At 40.0% G+C, this 23,927-nt stretch overlaps 1 protein-coding gene across 1 annotated transcript in view; it reads right to left on the reverse strand.

Moving 5' to 3' along the window:
- The window catches only part of LOC142959173 (cGMP-inhibited 3',5'-cyclic phosphodiesterase 3A-like), a 40,177-nt gene that overhangs the window by 12,092 nt on the left and 4,158 nt on the right, over window positions 1-23,927 (reverse strand). The window contains exon 2 of the mRNA XM_076100377.1: window positions 6,447-6,497. Coding sequence (XP_075956492.1) covers window positions 6,447-6,497 — 51 coding nt within the window. The remainder of the gene's footprint in view (window positions 1-6,446; window positions 6,498-23,927) is intronic.

Here is a 23,927-nt window from a genome sequence, read left to right on the forward strand (position 1 = left end):
TTGAAAAAAACAGACAAAAAAAATGTTTTCTTTTCACATTTCTGCTGCAACTTCTGTGGAACAATTAAAGGAAAACGCACCATTTGGTAACATAGAAGAGTGCACTGCAGAAAGAGATGGAGTTGAGTGAACTTTGTAAGAGTCAGCTGAGCTTCTGTCTCCCCACTGAACCCTGGATGAACTGTGTTATAAAACAATACTGTCAAACTCGTGGCTGATCACACAGTTTTTCTGTTTACTTTCCATTCTTCATACTCATTTTTTCAAAGCAGTGTTTCTCCCACTTATGCCTGTGATGTTGACACTTCAAGATACAATCATAAAGCTTTGTGAATGTTTAAAATAATCTTGGGAATGACTGGCAGTGACAAGACCAGAAAGCTAAAGTTTTACTACAGTGATTGGCAATGTCTTTCTTCAGCCGAACACTAGCGGTGGATATTGATTGTCGATACAAGTGATGAAACAATACCCAAGTCTTTGATAACTTACATTAAGACATATTAAGACATGTTTTATTCAAGAAAAGAAAGAAATATACATCTCAGAAGATAAATATTGTCCCAAGACAAGCAACAGTACAAGAACAGGACAACAATCAAGTTCCTCTGCCTCTTTCTAATGCTCCTAATGGAATTTGCAAGATTCCACTGCACCAGAAGAAAAACAACCAATGAGAGCTAAGGAGTCTCTTACAAAGTGACTCAAAGTTATTCTTATTAAAGTTGCCAACAGTAGCTTTAAACCAGGAACTATCTGATCTAAAAATATATAAACAAGATTACAAGCACATTCGATGCCAGTTTTCAGTACTTGGCAGTTTTCCTCAGCGCTACAGACACATTTTAGTTGGTTCAATATCTAACAACCAGGATGTGTGTTCATGCCTCAAGTTTAAGGTGCGCTTGTATTTGGATAATATCGATGTAACTGTCTCTACATTGACAGCTTGAGGAAAGCAAATCGCAAACAAAAATAAAATGCTCTAAATGTAAAATGAAAAAGTTTTGAAATGGAAATGATAGGAAAGCTCACGGAACAATGGCAGGGTGGGTTTAAAAGAGAGTCAAACTAGACGTCATGTTTTGTCATCTTCCAATCCTGCTCTCCTCCTGCATCCTTCTCTCCCCCACTGTGCCAACACATGAAGCGAATAAGCTCACGTGATCACTCCATCCATAAGCCTTCACTCTCCCATCTGCCTGCCTCCCCAGGCTACTAGGCTTGGCGACTAGCAGCAACCTCTGCTTTTTGGCTCTCTGCTTGTATCTGTGCCTTTTTTACTTTTTATGTCTCACTTAACTCACGCTATCACTTTTCTGTCCGTATATCTGTCTCTGAAATTACTCTCAGGTAAAAAAAAAAGTGCAGGTGGAGTAAAGGGGAAAACATAAACTGTAACCACCCTTCTGTTTTAAAACAAAGCGACAGATGACTCATTATATGCTTCCTTAAACAGATTGTATTAGCTCTTCAAACATGTCACAGATCAGAGCTGTGATGTGATGAGTAAATGCATCAAGCACCTAGGAAGATAGTTTCCAGGAAGAGCGCGTGTCTGTATGTGCGAGTGTGCATGTGTCACCTCAACCTGAACAAAACCCATTAGACCACTCCAGAGCTTTATGACATCCTGCTATTGTGACATTTACCTATTAACTGACAGTAATGGTCTCGGTTCAGCTAATGTCAGGGAGAGAGTGAGATAGAGGGAGCATGACTGTGTGTGTGTGTGTGTGTGTGTGTGTGTGTGTGTGTGTGTGTGTGTGTGTGTGTGTTTAGGACACTTTAATCTGTTAGATTTCTGATATTTGGGCATTTACAAAAGAACAAGCCTACGGCATATGTGTACATTTGCAAGCTCATTCAGTGCAACATGCATAAGCATTTGAGCTGATGTGGTGTTACAGAGCACCGTTCTGGTAGAGACACAGTGGAGAGGCAAGGCGAGGAAGAAGGTTATCGATTCCTCCCAGCATAAAGGCCCACAGGAGACAGCAGGCGGAGCGATGGTCAATGAGTAAATCAACAGTGGGAACAGATGAGTGTTGACACACACCCACACACACACACACACACAGGCATGTGTGTACCAGAATTGGCTTTCAGAGTAATACAGTACATGCTGTGCACAGAAAGATGGGTCATAATCCCTCAACAAATGCAGTGCACTGTAACAGAAGATAATATTAAACCACTGGTATATGATGATGAACACAGATAAACAAGCTGCCAAGAATAGAACCACTGATTTGGATCTCTAGTCAAAGCCACATGACATCATCAATGTTAAAAGGTAAACAAACATTCATTCAGAGAGAGGTTGTGCATTTAGATGGATACATACAAAATGTGAGCCTTAAAAGTTTGTATACATTACAGAACGACCATAATGTTGAGTCAATATATGTCCGACATCTAAATAAACAGCTTTATAGCAGTTATTGCTGGACTATGTAATCTAAGTAGATTGCATTACATTGTTTTTAAGCCAAGAAAAGTAAGAAAGCAGCAGTGAATGAAATGATTCACCACTATAATATTTTTTCTCTATTAAATTACCTTGATATTTGATCAAAGGCAACCTAGGACAAGAAACTTGAATAAGGACGTCTGCATATGCACAAAAAACAGATAACGCGACTGGAAGACAACTCACGCATTTAATATTCGGTTTTGATTCCAGTCAACATGCCTGAACCACGCACACTATTGGATTATTCCCTTTGTCTTTGTTATTTTCATGGTGACGTACACTATCACTCCCTTTCTCTCTACCTTTTGTAATTATTATCCTCCAGTTTCCTAGATCCCCTCTTCCTTTTTCTCATATCTGCCTTTTCCCCCTTTCTCACTATTTCAGTTTTCCGTCTCTACCCCCATCCCCCAGCCCTCTACTGAGAAACAGTTAGGAGATATGTCGGCAGATCAGGCATAAAGGCAGATGGTGAGAGCAGAGACGGAGCGATAAAGAGCGACAGAGAGAGAAAGAGAGAGAGAGAGCGAAAGAGAGAGCTGAGTCCACGGGCAGGCCATGGCCAGTCAAGTGAAAAAGAGAACAGCTCACTCGAGCAGGCCAGCTGAGCTCCTCCACAGACATATCTACAACAACTGTAAATACAGCACGACAGTGGGGAGCTTCCCATTGTTTCTGTACTACTACACCAGCCGTACAGAAAAAAAATTAAATAAGGAGAAAGCCTTCACACCTCTCGCTGCTTTAATATTAATGCTGAAGCAGTAGTAGCCAAACAAAACATGCCAGAGGCCAAGTTCACGTTCTGGAAACCGGAGGATGATTGCAGAATTGCAAACAGTTGCGGGATTACAGGAGCGTCTCGCAGTACCAAGGCTATTAATCATTAACAAACATTGATTTGGTAACAATGATGTGGTAAGTATGTGTTTTGGACGGAGTACAGACTAGCTAAGGTGCGTTTTCTGAGCTGGTCAAGATGTATGAACGCCAGACACTACTATTTGTTCGTCAATTTGCAATGAATCTACCTGTCTCTCATCTTCACGATGTGCAGAGGTGGTGCTAACGCAAAATCAATAGATATCGATGGAATTGCTCTTCCAGTTTGAGTTGAAGATAGTGAAACTATGCAAACCCTTGTGTTAGTGTGAGGTAACGCATATCTATAAACACATCCGCTACTATGACATGCTGCTCAACAAATAGAACAAGAGTGGCACTGAATCTCTCAACAGTGGCTTCACTCTCCTGCCTACGAACACCAGTCTCTCACATGCGTAGTTGACCTAAAAACTCAGGATGCTTAATTTAGACATTGCTTCAAGTTGTCCTATTTAAACAATCTCATCATCACTGATTAAATGGCTCTCCTTTTCCTGCACACACACACACACACACACACACAGACAAAGCGCATACACATGTACATAGAGCACATACACTCAGACTAAAGGGGAGAGACTCCAGTTAAGCCAATACTGCACCTGTTTGGGAGGGTGTCTATTGTCCTGATGGCGTCCCATGATACTTGCTGAGTGCCTTCTCTGCATCCTTTGCGTTTGGTTTAAACACAACTGCTCAATCCTGATCTTGCTATCTAGATTCCTATAGATACGATACAGAAGCGTTATGCTCTCTTTGCTTCCTTAAACCCTAATTCAAATGTCACAGTCGTAAGAATCTCAATCCAAAGCAACTGACATTTCAATAATGTAGTCCACGAACACTTCCTCGCCCTCTCCTCTCCTCTTCTCTGCTGCTTCATGAACCTCCCTCTGTCCTCTCACCCGCCCCTGCCTCTGCATCTGCCAATTGCAAATGTTCACTGGTGGTTCAGGGATGAGAGTACCTGCAGTACACTGAAATCAGTTGTATTGAAAATACCTGGTTGCTCGGCTACATCGGGACAAAGATCAAAGTGACTCGACTACGGACCATAAAATTGTCGTTTGGGGCTCAGTTGGCCACAGTCATACTACGCCCACTACTTGTCAAGTGTTTCCTGTCATAGCAGATGATGCATGACAACCGAGCAGCAAGTAATGTGCATTATCAGAAGAGGGCTTTCTGCATCAGGAAACTGAGGTACATATTGATTCATTAAAAGTCTATTAAGATGGTAGGTTTGTTGTTGGCTAAAGCTGGAGATGCATGTCAAGTATGAGAGACGATTATGGATGATTCAAATATGAAATCTAAACCAATGTAATACATAGGTGGAGAGTATAATATAAAGTCAGTTTGCAATTGTTTGTCTAAAAGATCATGCTGACTTTAAAAATCTGGGAGCCTTGGTGTGAAAAGTCAAACAACTAGTCACTGATGTCACTTTTTCCCCCAAAATGTCTATGAATGAACTTGTATTTTTATGATTTTCTTTCTTAACCAAGTATCTGTATTTACCTTGCTTTGCATGCTTATGACAATTAAAAAAATGTATCCTGGCCCAATTAGCGGAGAGGGAGATGTGTGACCAGTTCAACGAGCAGCATCTCGTTTCAGCATTAAAAACAACCTGTTTTTACACTTTAAAGAACGGGGTAAACTTTATTTTGAATCCCAGAAAGTTTGTGTTTATTTCATTACAACACGGCTAGGTCAGTGGAATTAGACTAATATTAGTACAGATGTGGCAAAGGTGCAAAAAAACAGTACAGTACACAACTTTACATACAATTACAATGTAGGCCGACTGTATGGCCTATTTATCAACTGCACAACTTTTGGGAAGAAACTCTAGTTAAGGTATTCTGTCCTGCTTCTGCCAGAGGGGAGACGCTGAAAAAGATCCCATGAAGATGAACTTCTTGTTTTCTTTTACTTCGCCATGAGTTGCTTTGACAAACTCTGTCAAAGCAATGAACAAAAAACAAAATATCATCATAGTAATGTTTCTTCATTATGTTTTTTTGTGTCCTTGTTGAGCATCAACGGTTTTACTTTTCCACTGTCAAAATTCAGTCCATCTTGTACCTGGGTGGTTTTGGTCTTGGCTTGAAAGCACTGTCTTATTGTTAAGCTAACACTAAGCCAAGCTAAGCTAATGTGATACATTGAGTAATATGTTTATATTGATATTTAATCAACTGACTCCCAGTTATGTGAAAGTGTCGTAGCGCTGCTGATACAATTGAAGAACATCCGACTTTGCTGCTTTAAATTTCAGCAGCTTTTAGTTTATTATTTGAGTGAGCTGGCTTAACTGGACAAACACCAAACCAAAACAATGGTGCTTTGTAAAAAAAACTTGGCCAGCTACTAGTAAAAAATGAAATTTCACTGCTAGAAAGAGCCATAGAGACAAAACAATGTGACGTGAAGAATGTCAAACATTAAGCTGGCCAAAAAGAGACAGATATTTCCTGCATTAGTACCTAAACCAAATCATGGCAACAAGGCCATGGGCATGAAGAATATTCCAAGAGGATGCCAACGTTGTTCTGGTTTTTCTTGATGCGCAAGAAGTAAGCCATTTGCTAGTCTTACATAGCCAGACTTTTCTCCAAAGTGCTGTGTCAGCGCTAAAGAAAGGTCTGGCTACACACATTATAATTCCAGCATAGTCTCACTCCCTGGGCAGTGACCTGCGGGGACTTGATAAGGATGCAAAAGGCACCCAGGCTTTCAGCTAATTCCAACGCAAACCAAGGTAACATTGAAGACTGAAATAAGATCATCTCAAGCTGCATGATTTAACACCTATTTGAGAAAACAAAGTTACTTCATTGCTAAACTTAATTACTTAACTAAAAGAGTTCTTCATACAGATTGGACAGGCAAATCAACTGACGAAAGTAGATGGATATACTGACCTAAACCTTAAAGAGACTAAAAAGACTCGCAAATGAATCAAAATGAGTTGCTTAAAAATGTCACGCAGTAACGAGTCAAGTGCTATTCGATTACACAAAGCTTGGAAAAGTTATGCCAAACACACGCACACAACATTCCTCAGGGCTGCACTGACCTGAGATCTGCTCAGAGCTCTCTTGAAGTCCCATTCTGGCTGGCACATAATCTGGAGCTAGAAGCATACAAACAGAAGCTACTTTCAGAGACCTGTCCACTCTGTGACACAGTACAGCACTACTGTGTCTACGCACATAACTTCTCTCCTTTACTTCCTCCTCCCTCCATCCCTCTCTCCATCAAGCCATCTAAAAATAAAAAAGAGCAGGCGCTGCTGATGAAGAAAAAAAAAAGAACACATCACTCTTAATGCCGGAGGGCTGATCTACATACGGCTCCCCACCACCCTCTATCTGTCCCCTCACCGCAATGATTTTCCATTTTTGTTCAATAAGAGGAAACTGTAATTCAATTTCACAGGCAGACAATGAGTTTCCGAGTGGCTTTTCCTAAATACGACATCTTTGAAGTGTTTGGGCGGCACCTTTAACAGAGCTAGGTTAACCGTTTCCTCCCGTTTCTAGTATTTGTGCATAGCAAGATTAAAACATACTCATCCCAGACCAACCTCTGCACTGCACCCAGAATATAAGAGGGGTAATATAAAGCTGCAATAGACAACTAGTGACCCAATATGACAGCAAGATGTAACTGTTTGAATTGTTGTTGAATTTGGAAAAATCAAGACAGTGAAGAAATCATGAGTTATACTCTGACCTACATTTCATGTTACAGTTGGTGAAGTGGGGATGAAGAAGACCGAAAAATGTGAAGACCATCTCAGACTAAATTAAAAACTAACTATTGCTGTGTTGGAGCACGTTTACCATTTTGCACTTTAATCTTGATAAATGATGTCAGGTATAGAGGGCTTGACACTAGTAATCACACTGTACCTGACAGCAGAGGTTAATATGGAAGCTATGGCATCTCAGTTAGGATGCTGTGTTGCATCCCCCACTGCGTGAACTATAAATGAGTGTTGTTGTTTTTTTTGCATTACAAAATGTTGTCCAATGGAGTTTCACACTGCACTGAATTAAATGCTTTACAGGGCCTGTCACCACAACTAAGAACAAAGGTTGACACAATAATCACCGGCATGCAACCTTGTTAAAGTTCTGTTGCTATAGATTTAAAATAATACATTTATAAAACAAAATAACAAGGTCAATGCAACTATTGTAGTTATGTAATATTTAATATATACACTATTAAAAAACAATATTATAGTTCTCTTGTATTTTGTCATTTCAACTGGACATGAAATAAAGACTACCCTTTTCATTCAAATACAACAAGCACTGTTAAATATTCAAACAAACATGAAGTCTTTATGACATTCATGTCATTCATTAAGAGCATAACATTGTATTTACTTTAGCTTTGGCTTTACTGTATCTTCCATTTAATTGAATAAGGTCAATGTGCAGAATGTTTCTTGTGCAAAAAGAAATTGGTAATTTCAATGATAGATGTTGCTGAATTTCTGATAATAATGATCATTTTAATAACTGGTCCCAGACAAACTGTAGTGTGCATGCCTGTGTGTGTCTGTGAGTGTGTTGTGTCTGTGGACTGCCCTAGCTGTCATAGTTTGTGGGCTTATGTATAAAATGGCATAAAGTGAGATGACCTGACAGTGCAACTGTCATCCACTGGGGATGACTTTGCATTTTGAATGGCAGAGGAGATAATCTGCCTAATACAGTGGATTCATGTTTTATGTGAGCCCCACAGGATGGGAGGGAGGTTGTTTGCACTGTGATGCTGAATCACACTGAACTCCATCATCATATAAAATAATCATACCTCATTTCAGAATACTGTGTGTGCCGTTCCTTTTTGTTGATAATGTTTATTTAAGAGCCATTTAACATGGTGCCATATTAAAGTAATGAGGCAGTTACAGTGCTGCATCATGGCAGAAATCAGACTTGAGAAAACCAAATGAGCCCCTTTTCTCTCTCTCACAAACTGCACACACATTTCAGCTTCCATCATTTACCCAGGCTCTTAAATCCTCCTCTGTGCTCTGCTGTTCCTTAAAGGCCTCCATTACGGCTCAAATACACTTCGCATGTCAAGTCTATAAGAGTCTGGGAAATCACAGAGGCCTAATGCACTTCTGAGCCACATAATCTTTGACAGCTCCATCATTCAGTCTTAAGTAGACTGCTTCTAATTGCACTCATGCAAATTTATGCATAGTTCATATCAGCATAGGTAAAAAAAAAAAAAAATGTCAACATCGTGTGCAAGTAAGGGTGGTTCATCTTCTCACACACACACCTGAGTGTTAGATTGCTGGGAAAGTCAGCACATGCATGAACACACTGCAGTCTGCAGGGAGAGCTCTTTTTGTTTAAATGAACACTGCTGGTCTCAGGGCTGTTTCTGCGGCATGCAGAACTTAAATCTGTTGACAAGGAAAAGCCTCCTGCATATGTGATAAGATCCATACGTTTAACAAAAACATAAAAGTTAAAAACCTTTAGATGCATGTAAAAACAACCATGATTCTATATAATTCTGCAGTTATGTCAATTTGTTTTTAAAGGAACGACCGGAATGAACTCAAATCCTCCGTGAATTCACAAAAGTCAACACATTAAAAAATAAAGATGTTCAAGTTCAAAGGAGACTGGATCCCATTCCATCAAGCACTGGACGGACAGCAGTATTGCAACCTTGACAGCGAGGTCATCCGTCCTAACACAGACACCAAAACTCTTTATACCTTAGTATTCACCTGAATTGCATGTATTTTTAATTTAAAAAACCCACTATATCTCCATCCAGAGAGTACCAGTGTTCCAAACGTCATATTACAAACCACAGAACTGTCATCTGTTACAAATTAGAGCTTTGTCCTAGAGAGACATTATTTATCAAGCTCTCCCAATTAAAGAAGACAAATAATACAAGAAACACTGTAGTCCATTACTCACATCATAGATTATATATATTAATCTTATTTTAAATGGCATGTAGTAGTGCATCAATCTCTAATTCATTATGAAATATTATAACAACATGACACCATTCTAAACCACATAACACGTAGCTTTTCTTGGGCAGCCCATTAGGGTTAAGGAAAACATCCTTGTTTTGCATTGTAAAAATGATTACATATGGAAATAAGATGAATTTGTGTATACTTACTACTTTCTTTTCTTGAATTGCTCTTTAAGTACTTTATATGAAATCTATTCTGTCAAAGTGAAATCATTTTGGGTTGTTTACAGGACTGACACACATTGTGTGACTGTCCTTAAACCCTGGGTTCTTATTTAAACTAACTAGCAGTGTGTGTGTGTGTGTGTGTGTGTGTGTCTGTGCATGTTAGGGCATACTATTACAAAGCCATGCAGGGGTTAATGAGACCAAAGATCTACCGGGATGAATGTATGTGAGTCTATCTTTACGCACACACTCCAACACACTTGCACACACAGGCAAAAATGAACACATTAACACACACACACACGCATGCTCTCTGTTTGTCACGACTCAGACACTCCAGTCGTGAAGAACCCAGCAAGCCAGACCAAAACCCCTACTGGCCAGCAACTGTTCTCACTAGATCCCAGCCGAAGCAGAAAAAGAGACAGCAGGGAGAGACATAAAACAACATAGAGTAGAATAAAGAAATAGTTATTCTATAAATACATTACCATGATGAACTACTGTATAATCTCAATAATTAAAGTGAAAACAATAAAAGATGCCAAAGAGCGTATAATGTATCTGAGCTGATATATCATTACCTCATCCCACCTCTTTTCATCTAGTGATATGGCAAACGTGTAAAATATGTGAACTGTGCTCCACTGTAATGCATTACATGGGGCAAAGCTGTGATGCACATGCAAACATTTTTCATTATAGCTTACTTGGAAAGTCAAATGTAATAAATGATAACATAATATGTTCAAATTGTCACAATCCAATTCACCAAAAAGTCAATAATACAATAATATTTAGTACTTAGTATTGCCCATATCAGGTGTGAAAAGATAATGTCAAATGATCTGAGGGAACATCTCCCTTCATCTCATCTCATCTTCAACCCAATCACGCTAAATCAAAGCTCCGTGTTGTTGCATTAAGGCTGCCGACAAAGGCTTGTCACAATTTTGTTGCATTCCTTACGGTGAGGTAAAAGCAGATTCATTAGATTGAATGATGATACAGCACATAATGTTTTCTATACCGTCTAGTTTATAGTAACCCCAAGAGTCACTATCTGCCCACTCAACACAGCTTTGCCAAAAGGATTTGGCAAAGCTGCCTGTGTGTTCATCTATGTGTGTGTGTGTGTGTGTGTGTGTGTGTGTGTGTGTGTGTGTGTGTGTGTGTTTGTTCATATATGTGTGTGTGTGTGTGTGTGTGCATTAGCGGGAGAGAGATGGGCCTCCTGGGCTGGATGATGATGACTCACCCACCCACACACTCACAAACATGAGTTCATACATGCACTCATCACCGTCATCACTCAAAACCATGTTAGCGCGGCTGATGCTAATTGTTTCCAATCAGCGTATCAGGGGTCCTGTCAATGCACTGGGAAGCCAGACCACACCAGCGATTGCTTATTGATCTCATTACACGCTCACGTCACTCCGTCAAGCAAGCCTTTGTGTGCCTGTGAGCACATGTGAGAGAGACGATTGACGGATCAATCAGAGCTCGATGACTGTGCCCAACGCTACAACTATTTAAAACTACGGAAGGTCCGTATGATCAATACAAAACATGTGAACACAGTTTTATTTCTTGAAACAAGACTAAGAGTCTGCAGCCATGCGAGCAGCTATGTGAGGCAGTACTTTAAATAATAAATGCTAACATGCCCACAATGACATTGCTAACATGCTGATGTTTAGGTATACAGCACAATTGCCACCATCTTAGTTTAGTGCTAACACATGCTAATTAGCACTAATCATAAAGTGCGATGGAGGCTGATGGGAATGTCATATGGTTTGCTGACATTTAGTCAAAAAACGAAGTATTGAACTGAGTGAAATATCTACCTGATTATGGCACTAGATAGGGAAGTTAAGGCTTCCTGGGAGACATGAATGTCAGTACCGAATTTCACGTCAATCCGTCCTATATTGATTTCCCTAAAAAACATAAATGCTAATCTCATGGTGGCTTTATAGAAAATGTATTACACAAGTCAGTAGGCGTAATCTTCTGGGCACTATGAATGTCTGTATACAATTTCTTGGCAATCCATTCATGCAAGTTCCCCTAAATTTGCTGCATTCCCAGAAGTCACAGTAAGATGGCTTGTTCCCAGTAGCTATGAATAAGTAAAAGTAGGCTAGAGAGCTAGGGGAAAGACCGTTTTCAAAAGCCTTTCTCTCACTTTGTGGTACATGTATTGTACAAAATATGTGCTTAAATGAAAAACAAGTTAATATATAGATAGAATATTAGTGTTTGAGTCGTAAAATAGCAAATTATGTTCATCTTTATATTTGTATCTCTACCCTCTTTTGTCCCCAATGAATGAATTGGGCTGATGGCTGCCACCAACATCCTCAGGCAAGTGTGTGTGTGTGTGTGTGTGTGTGTGTGTGTGTGTGTGTGTGTGTGTGTGTTTCACAGCAGAGTTGCATGACTAAGCCTTTGCATGCACTGTCAAGTAAATGCATGCATGCATCTGTCAGCATATTTACATTTACATCTTTGTAATTTCCTTCTCATGTGTGCCTCATAAACAACTGCTCACAAAACAGTGGTTTTGCGGTTGCGTGTGATTATATGTCTTTTATCTGCTGATGTGTTAAATGCTTAATATAACTGTGCCCGGAGTAATTACACTACATGCTCCAAATCTCAACACCGTAAATAAATAAGATAGGAGTTGTCTTTGTTGACTGACTCTTCAAATACGTATGTATGCTTTTAAAAGGCAAAAACAGTAATCATTACACTCAAGATGCCAACGTGTCCTTACCTGCTCTGAAACTGCACTTGATGTATTAAAGGCTATTCTTTTTAATAAGCATTGAATCACATGATACTTGACAAATGGTAATGTTACTAGTATTACCAATAAAACTGAGAATCAACACCCAACTCTGCAGCTCTGCTAAGCTTTCAGACAGTTTCAGTTCAATGCTTTGGTTTTCTGGACCAACAAAAACATCATAATACTGCATTATATATAACCGTGCATTAGCACAGGAGCTTACTCATGTAAACTGTATAGTACATTTGAGGACTGGTGAAAAAATTGAAACAAAAAGTTGTATCTTGTAATGTTTCAAATCCTTGCAATGAAATTCATTGTTTTTTTTTGTTTCTTTTAGGTTTTTAACTCACTGGACTAGCTGAGAAGGGACATTCCCATCTGATTATTTCATCTGTAAATTGTTTCTCAATTGGATCTCCAGATGTACTATTTCATGATATATCACTGTATCAAAATGATGTATAGGCTATACCGTAAGAGATTTTATACATATCACACAACCCTGTTGAATTAAAAAAAGAATCATCATTTATTTTTTGTGAGACATTTGTGCAGTAAAAGAAGATCTTTTGACTTGATGGTGTACAGAATGTGGCCTACAAAATACATTTAAACATACACAACAGTAAGAACGATAACAGGGTGCATTCATATTCTTGCACGATCTACTTCATCTTTACTTCACTGAGTAAGCTGAATCACATGCAAACGGGACCTCATGCATGCACATAACTCATCTGAACACACACACACACACACACACACACACACACACACACACACACACACACACACCTCCTCCCTCCCTCCCCTCCTCCCTCCAAGGCTCCACGGCTAAGTGGAGTGCTTTTCCCTCGTGTTGTTGTACCCATGTTAGGCTACTGACGCCAGCTTGTCATTCTCTACTCCTATTACTGTGAGATGGGAGTGCGTCACAGCTCCCACTACCCACTTCTCTCTGTCAGCTTTCTGCTCTCGCTGATTGACACCGACGTTGCCGGGCGTTAGCATTTCCGGCTGAGTCCCATGAGAAAACAACGCGAGCGTGCAGACATTGGTCTTCCATTTGGAGCTGCATGTATAATGACTTACATCCCACTTTGCGTCTGTGCTTCTTGAAGTTTTTCTTCTTAACGTTTCCCTCACCAAAATCTCCTAGACGATACTCTTCAAGGGAGATAACTCATAATAGACATTTGTGCCACAATACTGTTTCTGTTATACTTCAGATTCAGATTTGTGCTGCAAACATTTTAGTTTTGTGCTAGTGAACATGTATTTTTGATAGGTGTTCTATGGACAGTCATAGGTGAAAAAACACATTGTTGTACTGTAATAACTTGTGTGAGAGGTACTGTAGCAGCATAATAACATTAAAGCAATCATAAAAGGGATAACAATAATCACTTTGAAACCCTTCAAGACCATATAGCAACAGTTTTCATTATTAGTCTACAATACATAAAATTAGAAAAGGTTTTGTCTTTCTGTCTGCTTTTACAAATCCCTTAATTATTGTGCTCTGTCTGTCTGATTTATGATGCAAAATAAAATAAAGACTTAGCATTAGGACCCAGTGGAGTGTTTGTTGTTAGAATCGATCACCGGTACATTTTTTTAGAACAATGTACAGTGCATCGGTGTGTCCATCTTACTGTAGATTAAAATGCACAAGCTCAATGCATGATTGGAAAGGACTGGCTTCACCCTGAACTCAGCTGTCTGATCAACAACAGGATCAACATCTGCTACAAACAAAAACCGAAAATATGCTTTCAACTGAAATGCTATCGTAAATATACACAGCATGTACAAGGCTCATTATGTGATCAATTGCTTGACCATGCAGACCCACACAGGTGTTTTCACTCACTCTGACTGATTACACCTCTAGTCAGCGATTAATAGGCTGGTTCGGGATGACCTGCGCCTCGCCTGGAAAGTGGATGAGAGCAGGCGGTAGCAGCAGGGGTCGTTGACAAAAAAACTGCGGTAAAGTCCGACAGTTTTCAGCTGCCTTCAAAGAATGAACAGGAAGTCAAAGAAACAGTTACTTCCTGTTAGATCCGATCTGTAGGCTACTTGTAGTTTACAGACCTCGTTCAGATTCATTCATGTGCGTTTGTAAATATAGATTTATGTGGAAACTGGCGTGTATTTGCATTGTATGCTATCCTTTTGCCATTTTGGACTTTAAACGCCAATGAATATGTGGCCATGGATGTATAAAGATATCTGTAAATCAGAGGACCTTTTATTTAGGTAATTCCACTTCCCAGAACAAACACTTAAAAAGCCCTCATTTACATCATCATGTCTTAATAGTTGTACAGTTCACAAATAGCCGAACATAGCGTCATTTTCGAAGGCATAATGAACGACCTTTCCGACCTGCACGCTCAATATGACATATCCGGTTCTGCCGGCTTCCTACCAGCTGTATGCAGCTGTAAAAATGGAGATATTGGCAGTACTTCATCACTTTTTTTATTTTATAATACACTCATGCCCATGGGGAGCGGGGCAAAAAGTTCAGTAAATAAGTAAGTACATAAATATTCACAATAGTATGCATATTTATAATATTTTCATTGTTCAACAGAGGCCATGTCGGTTAGCCACATTTAAGTCTAAATTAAATAAGTAAGTGTTTAAGTCACAGCCCAGGTCATATTATGTGCCAATTTATTTTTTACAACATATGACATTTTTTTATTTCATAAATCTTTAATTCTTGTAAAACAAAACATAATGCGTGCTTACGTAAGCTAGTACCAACCAGTTTCAACCAATAATGTCATGATATTCATCCATCGATCATTGTGCAACTTTCAGCGACAAGGGAGGTGTGTCATACATTCTAAGCCAGCCCACTTTTATAATTATTTCTCTGTATCAATTCATGGAGATGCATACAGAGGCTGGTATATAGTCCATACAAAAGCTATGACCTTTTTGTGTGTGTGTGTGTGTTGTGTGTGTACACAAAAGATAATGCTTTGGAAACACTGGTCTGAGAGACCAACAACAAAAAGAAAGACACCGAATATGAAACTTGGAGAACAAATCCATAGAAAGAAAGCGGCTTTTCTGGGTAGCCTTGTCTTCAGGCTAAACCAAAGACACTCAGCCTGTTTTACACCAGTGCAGCTTCATCCAACAAGGACTTGCTCATTGAATTCCTTGTTAAATGAGATTGAACAGAAAAGGAAAAAAGTGGGAGGTGGATGAAGAGAGTGAAAGATGTTGGTGAAAATAAGCTGGAACGCGTGGACATTAGCACAAGCTGCATCAGGCCTAAAGGAACCAAACAGGTCACACATACAGTAAATGTGCGTGTGTATATGTAGCTCTATGTGTGAGTGCATTATTGAGACAGAGTGAGAAAGAGACAGAGGGTAAGAGAGAGTCTGTATGTGCACTGTGTGTACCATCCTGTACGCACATCACAGCTCAAGGCTAACACCTTCTTCTGCTCTTCAGATGAGAACCAAGCTCTCACTTCATAGTGCTTTACCACAGCTCGCAGAGAAAACAGTATATAGAAGGGATCCAATTATTTCTGAAGATTGAAACTTGACCTGAAATAGACTCTCTGCTTCTGCTTCAGAAAAATGGGAAAAGCATTCATGTGAAATGTAAAAAAACGGGTACCCTTTCTTTCCATCATGATGGCTTTACTTCTCCTACACTCAGGTTGGTTGACTTACCCCTTGTCACTGTAGCTGCTTTCCTCTCCTCACACACTCTCACCCCCGTCTCATGGGTTGTATTTTAACACATTGTGTGTTTTGCTTGAACAGTTTAAAATCATAATAAGGCTTTTTAACGAAGCAGGTGCAATTCTGGATGGATACCAAAGCTTGTATCTAAAGCATTTAGTTAGACACACCTTGTCTAATAAGGTACAAAACATCAGCTGCTTATGATATCGAATATCTGCTTTAAAATACAGTGTATTGAAGTACTACAACCTGCATCATTTAGATAAAGATGGATCTCTTTACTAACTCCACCACACTCCTGCCATTCTTATATAGATTTAAAACTGAGCGCAGCCATAGAACAAGAGCATACGTCTAGTCCTGAAACAAGCCGGACTGTAGTTTGGATACGCTGGAATGATTGTGAATTCAGAGAAGACATATCAGATATGAAGCGAGGCAACAACACAAGCACACATGCACAGACACACACACACACACACATACAAGCATATCAACAGTGTCTTACATAACACAGTGAGTGATGGCAGCTGAGGACACAATAATACCGCCTTTGGCATTTGTCCTGTGAAAGTTGGATAGAGAGGAAATCGGGTGAGCGGGAGAGAAAACAGACAGAAAGTGTGTGTGTGAGTGTGAGAGAGAGAGAGAGAGAGAGAGAGAGAGAGAGAGAGAGAGAGAGAACGTCAGAGAAATGCTGAGAGAATGAAAGAGATAGAAACAAAGAAAGGGAGAGAGGCTTTTTTCTTCTTTTTACTACAGATGCCTATGGCCTGACGCAAAATGCCCTGAGGGAAAGTATTACCCAAATGAATCCTGCAGTCCAGTCATTTTCATGTCTTCTCAACTTTCTATTTCATCATGAGTTGCTAGAGCCTTTCCCCTTTGACTATGCTCTGCAGCTCGAGACTATGAATTAATGCACCAAAGTACTTTTATACTTAACTATATTTTATGCATTATTTCAATACCCTTCACTGCTTAGAGCAAGTTCATACTCAAATATAACAACTCAATACACAAATACACAAACCTCCCCCGACCTCATTTTGAGGTGAGGTCAGGGGAGGTTTGTGTATTGTCTATCAAAGGGGAGGGGGCTCAGATATAATGAGTGAATGACAGATTTGCAACCAAATGAAAAACACTTCATGAATGAACAATAGTATTGCATATTGAACTCTATAAGACGATGAAAAGAAAGGGCTGGATATATTAAAATGTGTACAATTCTCCTGACACAAGGTCTACTTGGGAAGTAAAATGTATTTACAGACTTGGGAAATGCACATTTCTAATTTAAGATGACTCCTCATTAATGTTTCATCAGAGTTTTTCATCATGTCAACTTAAAAACAATTCCTTTTAATTTTAAGACAGGAGATCAGATGCATCCTAATTTAGACCGTAGGGACATCTGATGTAGGCTTATCTAATAGCTGCTTAGCTTTGCTCAGAATTTCAGATGTCATGTTTTCAAAAACAGTAGCATCTCAGAGTAAGGTACATTTGGGGTTTTGTAGCAACCTAATGCACAAGAAAGGGTCTGATACTCAATGTACAACCCAGATCCAGGTGGAGCGTAGTTCCAATCTGGATCCGAGAAGTTTTAAGTGACATATCTGCCCTTTGAAGACTGTGATGTCTGCATATCTACTGTGGTTACACAGTGGTGTGTAATATTCATGGGCACAAACAAGTGTTTTATGTGTATCTATGTGTTATTCAGTTGTACTTAGCTTGTACTCAGTGTTAGTTCCAGTATTAAAAGACCTGCCAACAGATTTGGGAATGAGATTCCAATCCTGTGTTTTGATGATAAGTTATGAAATACACTTATGTAACTTATATCAAACTAACACCCTACTAAGTCAATTACATTGCATCACAAAATGCCATTGCGTTGGTAATCAATGATGCATGTGATAGCGTGAGTAATAAATGTCTTCCAGTGACGGACCAAATGTTGAAATGTAAAAACCTTGCTCATTGGTACAACGTAACTAAATGAGTCCATCGCATCACCAAAAGAGGGCCATTTCATAGACTGAAATATCCCTTGCGAGTTATTTTAAACATCAGAGGCAAAGTAACATTGTATTCTGTTATCCATCATTTCACGGTCCACTTCCCCATCATTATAATAACTTCGGGCCCAGTTTCAAAGGAGCAGGTATGCCAGAGTCTCTCTTAGTGACACTCTCCTGTCGAAACAGAGTGCAGCACGTAAAGATGCAGCTCTCGCATCTGTATGTCCAGATGACGACGAATAGACTTATCGTCTCACAACACAGACAACCTCTGGCAATTAAATGCTGTATGTACGTCATCAATTTGTGTCTGCAGCGTGTGTGTGTGTGTGTGTGTGTGTGTGTGACGTATATGCATGCATTATGAGGGATAATGGAAGGGAAAAACACTTCCAGATGCATGTGATGCAATTATACCCTTGATTATCTGATTGGGTAATCTACAGGCAGGCTGGAGGCGTCCAAGGCAAACACACTGTCAGCAGACTGTTGACCTAGCATAAACCACTAGGAAGCGTGCGCGCACACTCACACATACACACACACACACACACACGCCTGTATTTGAGCAGTGCTCAACGATGCATAGATATAGTGAATGCCAAGCTGAAAGGCTGTGATGAAAGCAGCAGTGATTTGTATACATCCCAAAAACAAATTGCATTTGGGGGCCTTCTCTATATTGCAGGTGCGTGCGAGGTCGAGGGAATGCGTGATTTTCCATGGAAGCTGTGTATTAAGGAGGCGAGCTGAGGAAACCGAGCTGCTGATTGTATCGTAACATTTGTGACAAACATACATATGAGGCTGACAGCTGACAGTATGTGCTGTGTGTGTGCGTGCATGAACAAGAGACAAAGGCATCGCTTGACTGGGTCAGTGATCTAACCCACAATGGCACTTCAACTCAATTTGAATAGAGGTCCTGCTTTACGAGGACACAGCACATCTGGGAGCTTCACGAAGGCCAGGCTCAGTGTGTGTGTGTGTGTGTGTGTGTACAGTTTTTGTCCGCACGTGTCTTTGTGCTGTGCAGAATACACACCAAATAGGATGTAGTAAAGGGAAGATGTTTAGCTTTAATTTGCCAACAGTGGGCACTTTAAGTGCAGTACGTAAAAAATATACGATGGCCAATTGGAGAATTACACACATCTTTTTAGGACTAACACAAGACAAAATAGGGTAACTTAACTCTTTGAGTGCTGATTGCAAAGAAATTAACTCATCTTAAAATGTGGCATAATCTCTTGAATATGGAGTTTTAAACACAGTCTCATCATTGATCACATGAGAGCACTTGGCAAAGATGTTTTGGGAACAATATTTTCATTAGACTTGCAGAAATGAGGGGAACTGCATAATTATCTGTGAGTGTGTTACTATACGAACAATACCTTCACAAATCATTTGATTCAGTGTAAATAATGACGGCTAGGGTCATGTTACCTCAGTAAACATTGTAAACATGAGTTTATGATCTCAATCGCTATAGTTTCAGGTCCTCTTCAATACAGTAATGAGGAGGAAATGACGGTCCCATTTAGAGTAAAATAGACCATAATGCAGGGTAGGCGTTAGGGCGGGGCTACCTTGGGATTGTCAGGTTGCTACTGTAACCAAACCCGTAGATGGTGTCTCTTTGTAACTCCCCGCAGTCCAAATATGGCCGCTTCCGTTCACTGGTTGCAAAAAGCCAAGATGGCCGCATTCCAAGATGGCGGCCATCAAAACGGCAGTCAACAAACCTATGGGTGACGTCATGATGACTACGTTGACTTCTTATATGTATACTGTCTGTGCGTGTAACCTCATTTACCCCTCGTTATTTCCCCAGTTTTACACTTGGTGCCAGGGCTGTAAAACACGAGTCCATTCAGGCTTCAGGTGTTTTTTCCTGTCATCCTGTTTTTTTTTACTTTGTCACAGGTTGAACACACTTGTGGCCTAAAGTTAAACTGAAACTGAGACTTAAATAATGTTGTTTTTCAATTAGATGGGAGTGCTAAAGTGTTGTGAATAAATAATCTCACTTATCTATAAAGAAACAGAGGTTTGGAGAAATTGTCGTCATACAACGCAGGATAATAAAGGCCAAAGGCAGAATTTTTAATTGGTTCTACATTTAAATGAGGATTCTTACAAATGGCCTCCGAAATTGTGTCACTGTGCGAGATTACTGAATAAGTAATGCCCTCTCCTCCAAGATCAGCAATAATTGCTTTTAGGCTGTTTTATCTTTTTATTATTTTCAACAAATCCAATGAAAATACCAAAACACATACAATGAATTTATCCTGCTAACAAGAGGAAATACATGTAACACAGATGAGCTGAGATTAAATTATATTATCAGTATGCATCATCCAGTGCAACTGCATGGCTCTTTAATGTGTTTTGAATAGGTTTTGGAAGATAATGGCACTGAGGCCTATAGCCTGAAGCTGCTTGTTAACAGGATACATTCTGTGTTGGTTTTCATGGGATTTGCTGATACTTATAAAAAGACAAACTAAAACCAGTATGATTCTTTCAGCTAGGTAGCTCAGTCAGTAACACTGCAACACTGTAGTACTATTGGGCATCTCCCAGCTAGGTCAGTAGGTGTCAACTAATGGAGGACGCAAAAATGCACAGGCTGCTGTCCAAACACTTTAGAAATACAACTATCATTACATGTCATCATCATTAAGTCCTATGTGGGGTCACATCTTCAACATCTGCTAAGATTGGAAAAATCTTTTAGGGCGGGTCAGCCTTAAGTCTGCAAAGCAAAGGCATAGCTGTCAAAGAACACATAGGAGTAAATGCCAAACATTCCTGTATAAAAAACTGCTCAAAGATCTTGCCTTTTATGATTCTACGCTTCACAAACTGCCCATGCTGTGTCCAGACTCTACACAGAAAAACAAATAGGTAAAAATGTGAAATTCCTAATTGTGTTGTGTGAAATTGATTTACTTAAAAGCTCAAACTGACAAATGTCATTAAAAGTAAAGCACTCACAGTAAACAGTCTGAGCAGACCTGTATATAACTCTCTCCTACTGACTGAGAATTTACTGTTGTGCAAAAGAAACGTAGACAGACATGCAGACGGACGTATGGACAGATCTAGATTCTGCACGACGATGCTGCCCCCTGCCCAGGCCAACCGCCCCCCCCTCCTCTCACCTCTCACCAAGCATATTTTGGAGCTAAAACACACCATTGAATCAAGTAACAAGGCCATCCTTGTCCAAGGGCCACCAAACCTCATCTCGACAGCCAGCAGGGAAGCCACTGTATGTGTGTGTTTGTAGGTGTGTGTGTGTGTGTGTGTGTGTGTGTCTGTGAGCAAGTGTATACAGTGGTGGCCAGGCCAGGTTAAAATCATTTGCTGCTGCCTTTCAGAAGCAAGCAGTGGAGGCCACTCTCTCTTTCACACACATACACACATTTTGTTTTGCTCTCTTTCCCCGGCCCTCTCCTCTCGCTGTGGGAGCATGTGGCATAGAGCCATATTCACATCATGCGGAGACAAAACACACAAACTCACACATGCAATATCTGTTGCACAAAACCACATGCGATCAACACAAACTTGCCTCATCAGTGTTGTCTGTGAGTCTGTGTTCGTGCTCGGAGCGACGGTGTGTTTAGAAACGGCAGAAGAGAGGTTGGTCAGAGGGACCAGATAGTTGTCCTTTTACCATCAACACTTCTGCTGCGCTTGGCAGCAAACCTCCTCTCACTCCCCCTCCCTTCCCTCACCCTCCTCAGCAAATCTTTCAACACTCTCTCTTTCCCCTACTCTCCCTCCCTCCCTGCTCCTCTCTCACGCAGTAGCTCATTAGGTCCCCTCAAGCTAGTTTGTCCACCCCCCTCCTTCTCCTCTCTATCTCATACACACACACACACACACACACACACACACACACACACACACACACACACACACACACACACACACACACACACACACACTTGTCTATTTGTCTGCTGCTTGGGCTGGATGCAGCCTGTGCTAATGCCAGTGTGTTCTTTTCCTTCAATCACTTCTTTTTTTATAACCCATCTTTCCATCTCTGTTCCACTGTCTTCAGTGGCTGTCCCTCTGTCGAGCTTTCCAGTTTTTCTCTGTGTTTCTCTTAAATGAAATGATCCATTGAAGAAGGCCACAGCTACATCTCCGGCAACACAGACCTGGCTACTGAATTCAAACCATGTTTTTGCTTAACCATGCCTAAATTCTGCACATCTCACTCTACTTCTTTCTCTGCTTAACACTTTCATTCCCTTATTCCAGCAACAAACAATCAAGAGTAGACACTTGGTATTTCATCGGATTATGCACTTGCACTTTTGGCCCCTGATTGAATTAGCATTCAACTGTCTTTTTTACTGAGAAATTAACACCAGAAGTTTTATCTATAACTAATCTGCATGTATTTTGAATGAAAGTATCATCATTTTTCAAAAGAGCCATCTATAGAGGGGTGTGTACTGTATATTTATTGTGAAAGATGGGTAATGTCTTGTGTTGTTTGTATATGCATTCACACTTGTATCCAATCTCATGAAAATAAAAGTCCAATACAAATAATCTCTCTGGTGAAATGGGTTGTTTAAACCTTCATGTGTTATGTATTCATGGAGATATATTCCCCATTATCTCATTAAAAGGTATAATAAGCCTCAATGTTACACAAAGTCAGATAGCTCCGGCAACCAGAACAGGTTGCGTGTCTCCCTGGAAATGTATTTGCGTCAATGAGAGAATATGGGCCTTCCCTCAAATAGACCTCTGAGCACATGTCTCTACTTTAAAATCTCCTCTTCTCTCACACACAGTGTATATGATGATGAGATGATGAATATGTTATGCAACGTGGCCTTATTCAAGGTCTGACCTCCAAATTTAAATGAACAAAGTTTTAGAAATGAATTCATTTGTTTCACTCTACTAAGGCATTGTACTTTAACATGTTTCCATTCGTAGTGCAACTTATCAGAGAGAAACTTTGTCATCTTTTATGGCCTTGGATGAAAGAAGGTACTGAATGTTAACATTTCTGTAATAAACTGTTGTGACTGTGCAACAGAGAGGAAAAGAAACCGCAAGAAAAAAAAAGAATACACTTGGAAAACATTGCTGCTTTTTTTAGACATTCTATTGATAGCTATCGTTAATTCAATTGCAGGTGACCCAAAAAACACTATCAGAAGCCTCCCCCCCCCCCCCCCATGAAATCCCCATTCCACTGAGACCCTGGCTAAAAGACAAACACCTTCGGCCAAAACGCAATGCCTCTGTCTGGAGCCAGCCCTGACAGATCACAGTGGAGTACAATTCATGTCAAAATCCTAAAATATTAAGACTCACACTTGGCATCATATTGATAGTATAGACACCTCTCATTACATTTATATAATATAATTTGCTCTGCATAGCAATCCAACACCAAAACAATACATCCTTCTCAACTAAAAAACACAGAAGTACAGCAACACAGCGGACGCTATATTCCAGCTACTAGTTCAGCAGAGTGCCTGGCTTGCCTCTGGCTTGGCACGCTGCACCAGCCTGCTTCATAAATACTGCACAACCAGCGCTTGATGAAAACCCCCCCGCTTCTCTCAGGTACACTCTGGAGAGCTTCATTATCTACAGTACAGATAAACTGTACCTACAAACTCTGTGTGTGTTTGTGTCAGAGAGAGACTTTCTGAAAGAAGGAAAGGAGGGATTTAGAAAAAGCAAATGTAACTGATTTGACTAGTTAGTTAGATGTCTGTTCTGTAACACAACAA

The sequence above is a fragment of the Anarhichas minor genome, unplaced genomic scaffold, assembly GCF_050575085.1.
Source record: "Anarhichas minor isolate MPS153535 unplaced genomic scaffold, ASM5057508v1 ptg000026l, whole genome shotgun sequence".
NCBI classification, from domain to species: Eukaryota; Metazoa; Chordata; class Actinopteri; order Perciformes; family Anarhichadidae; genus Anarhichas; species Anarhichas minor.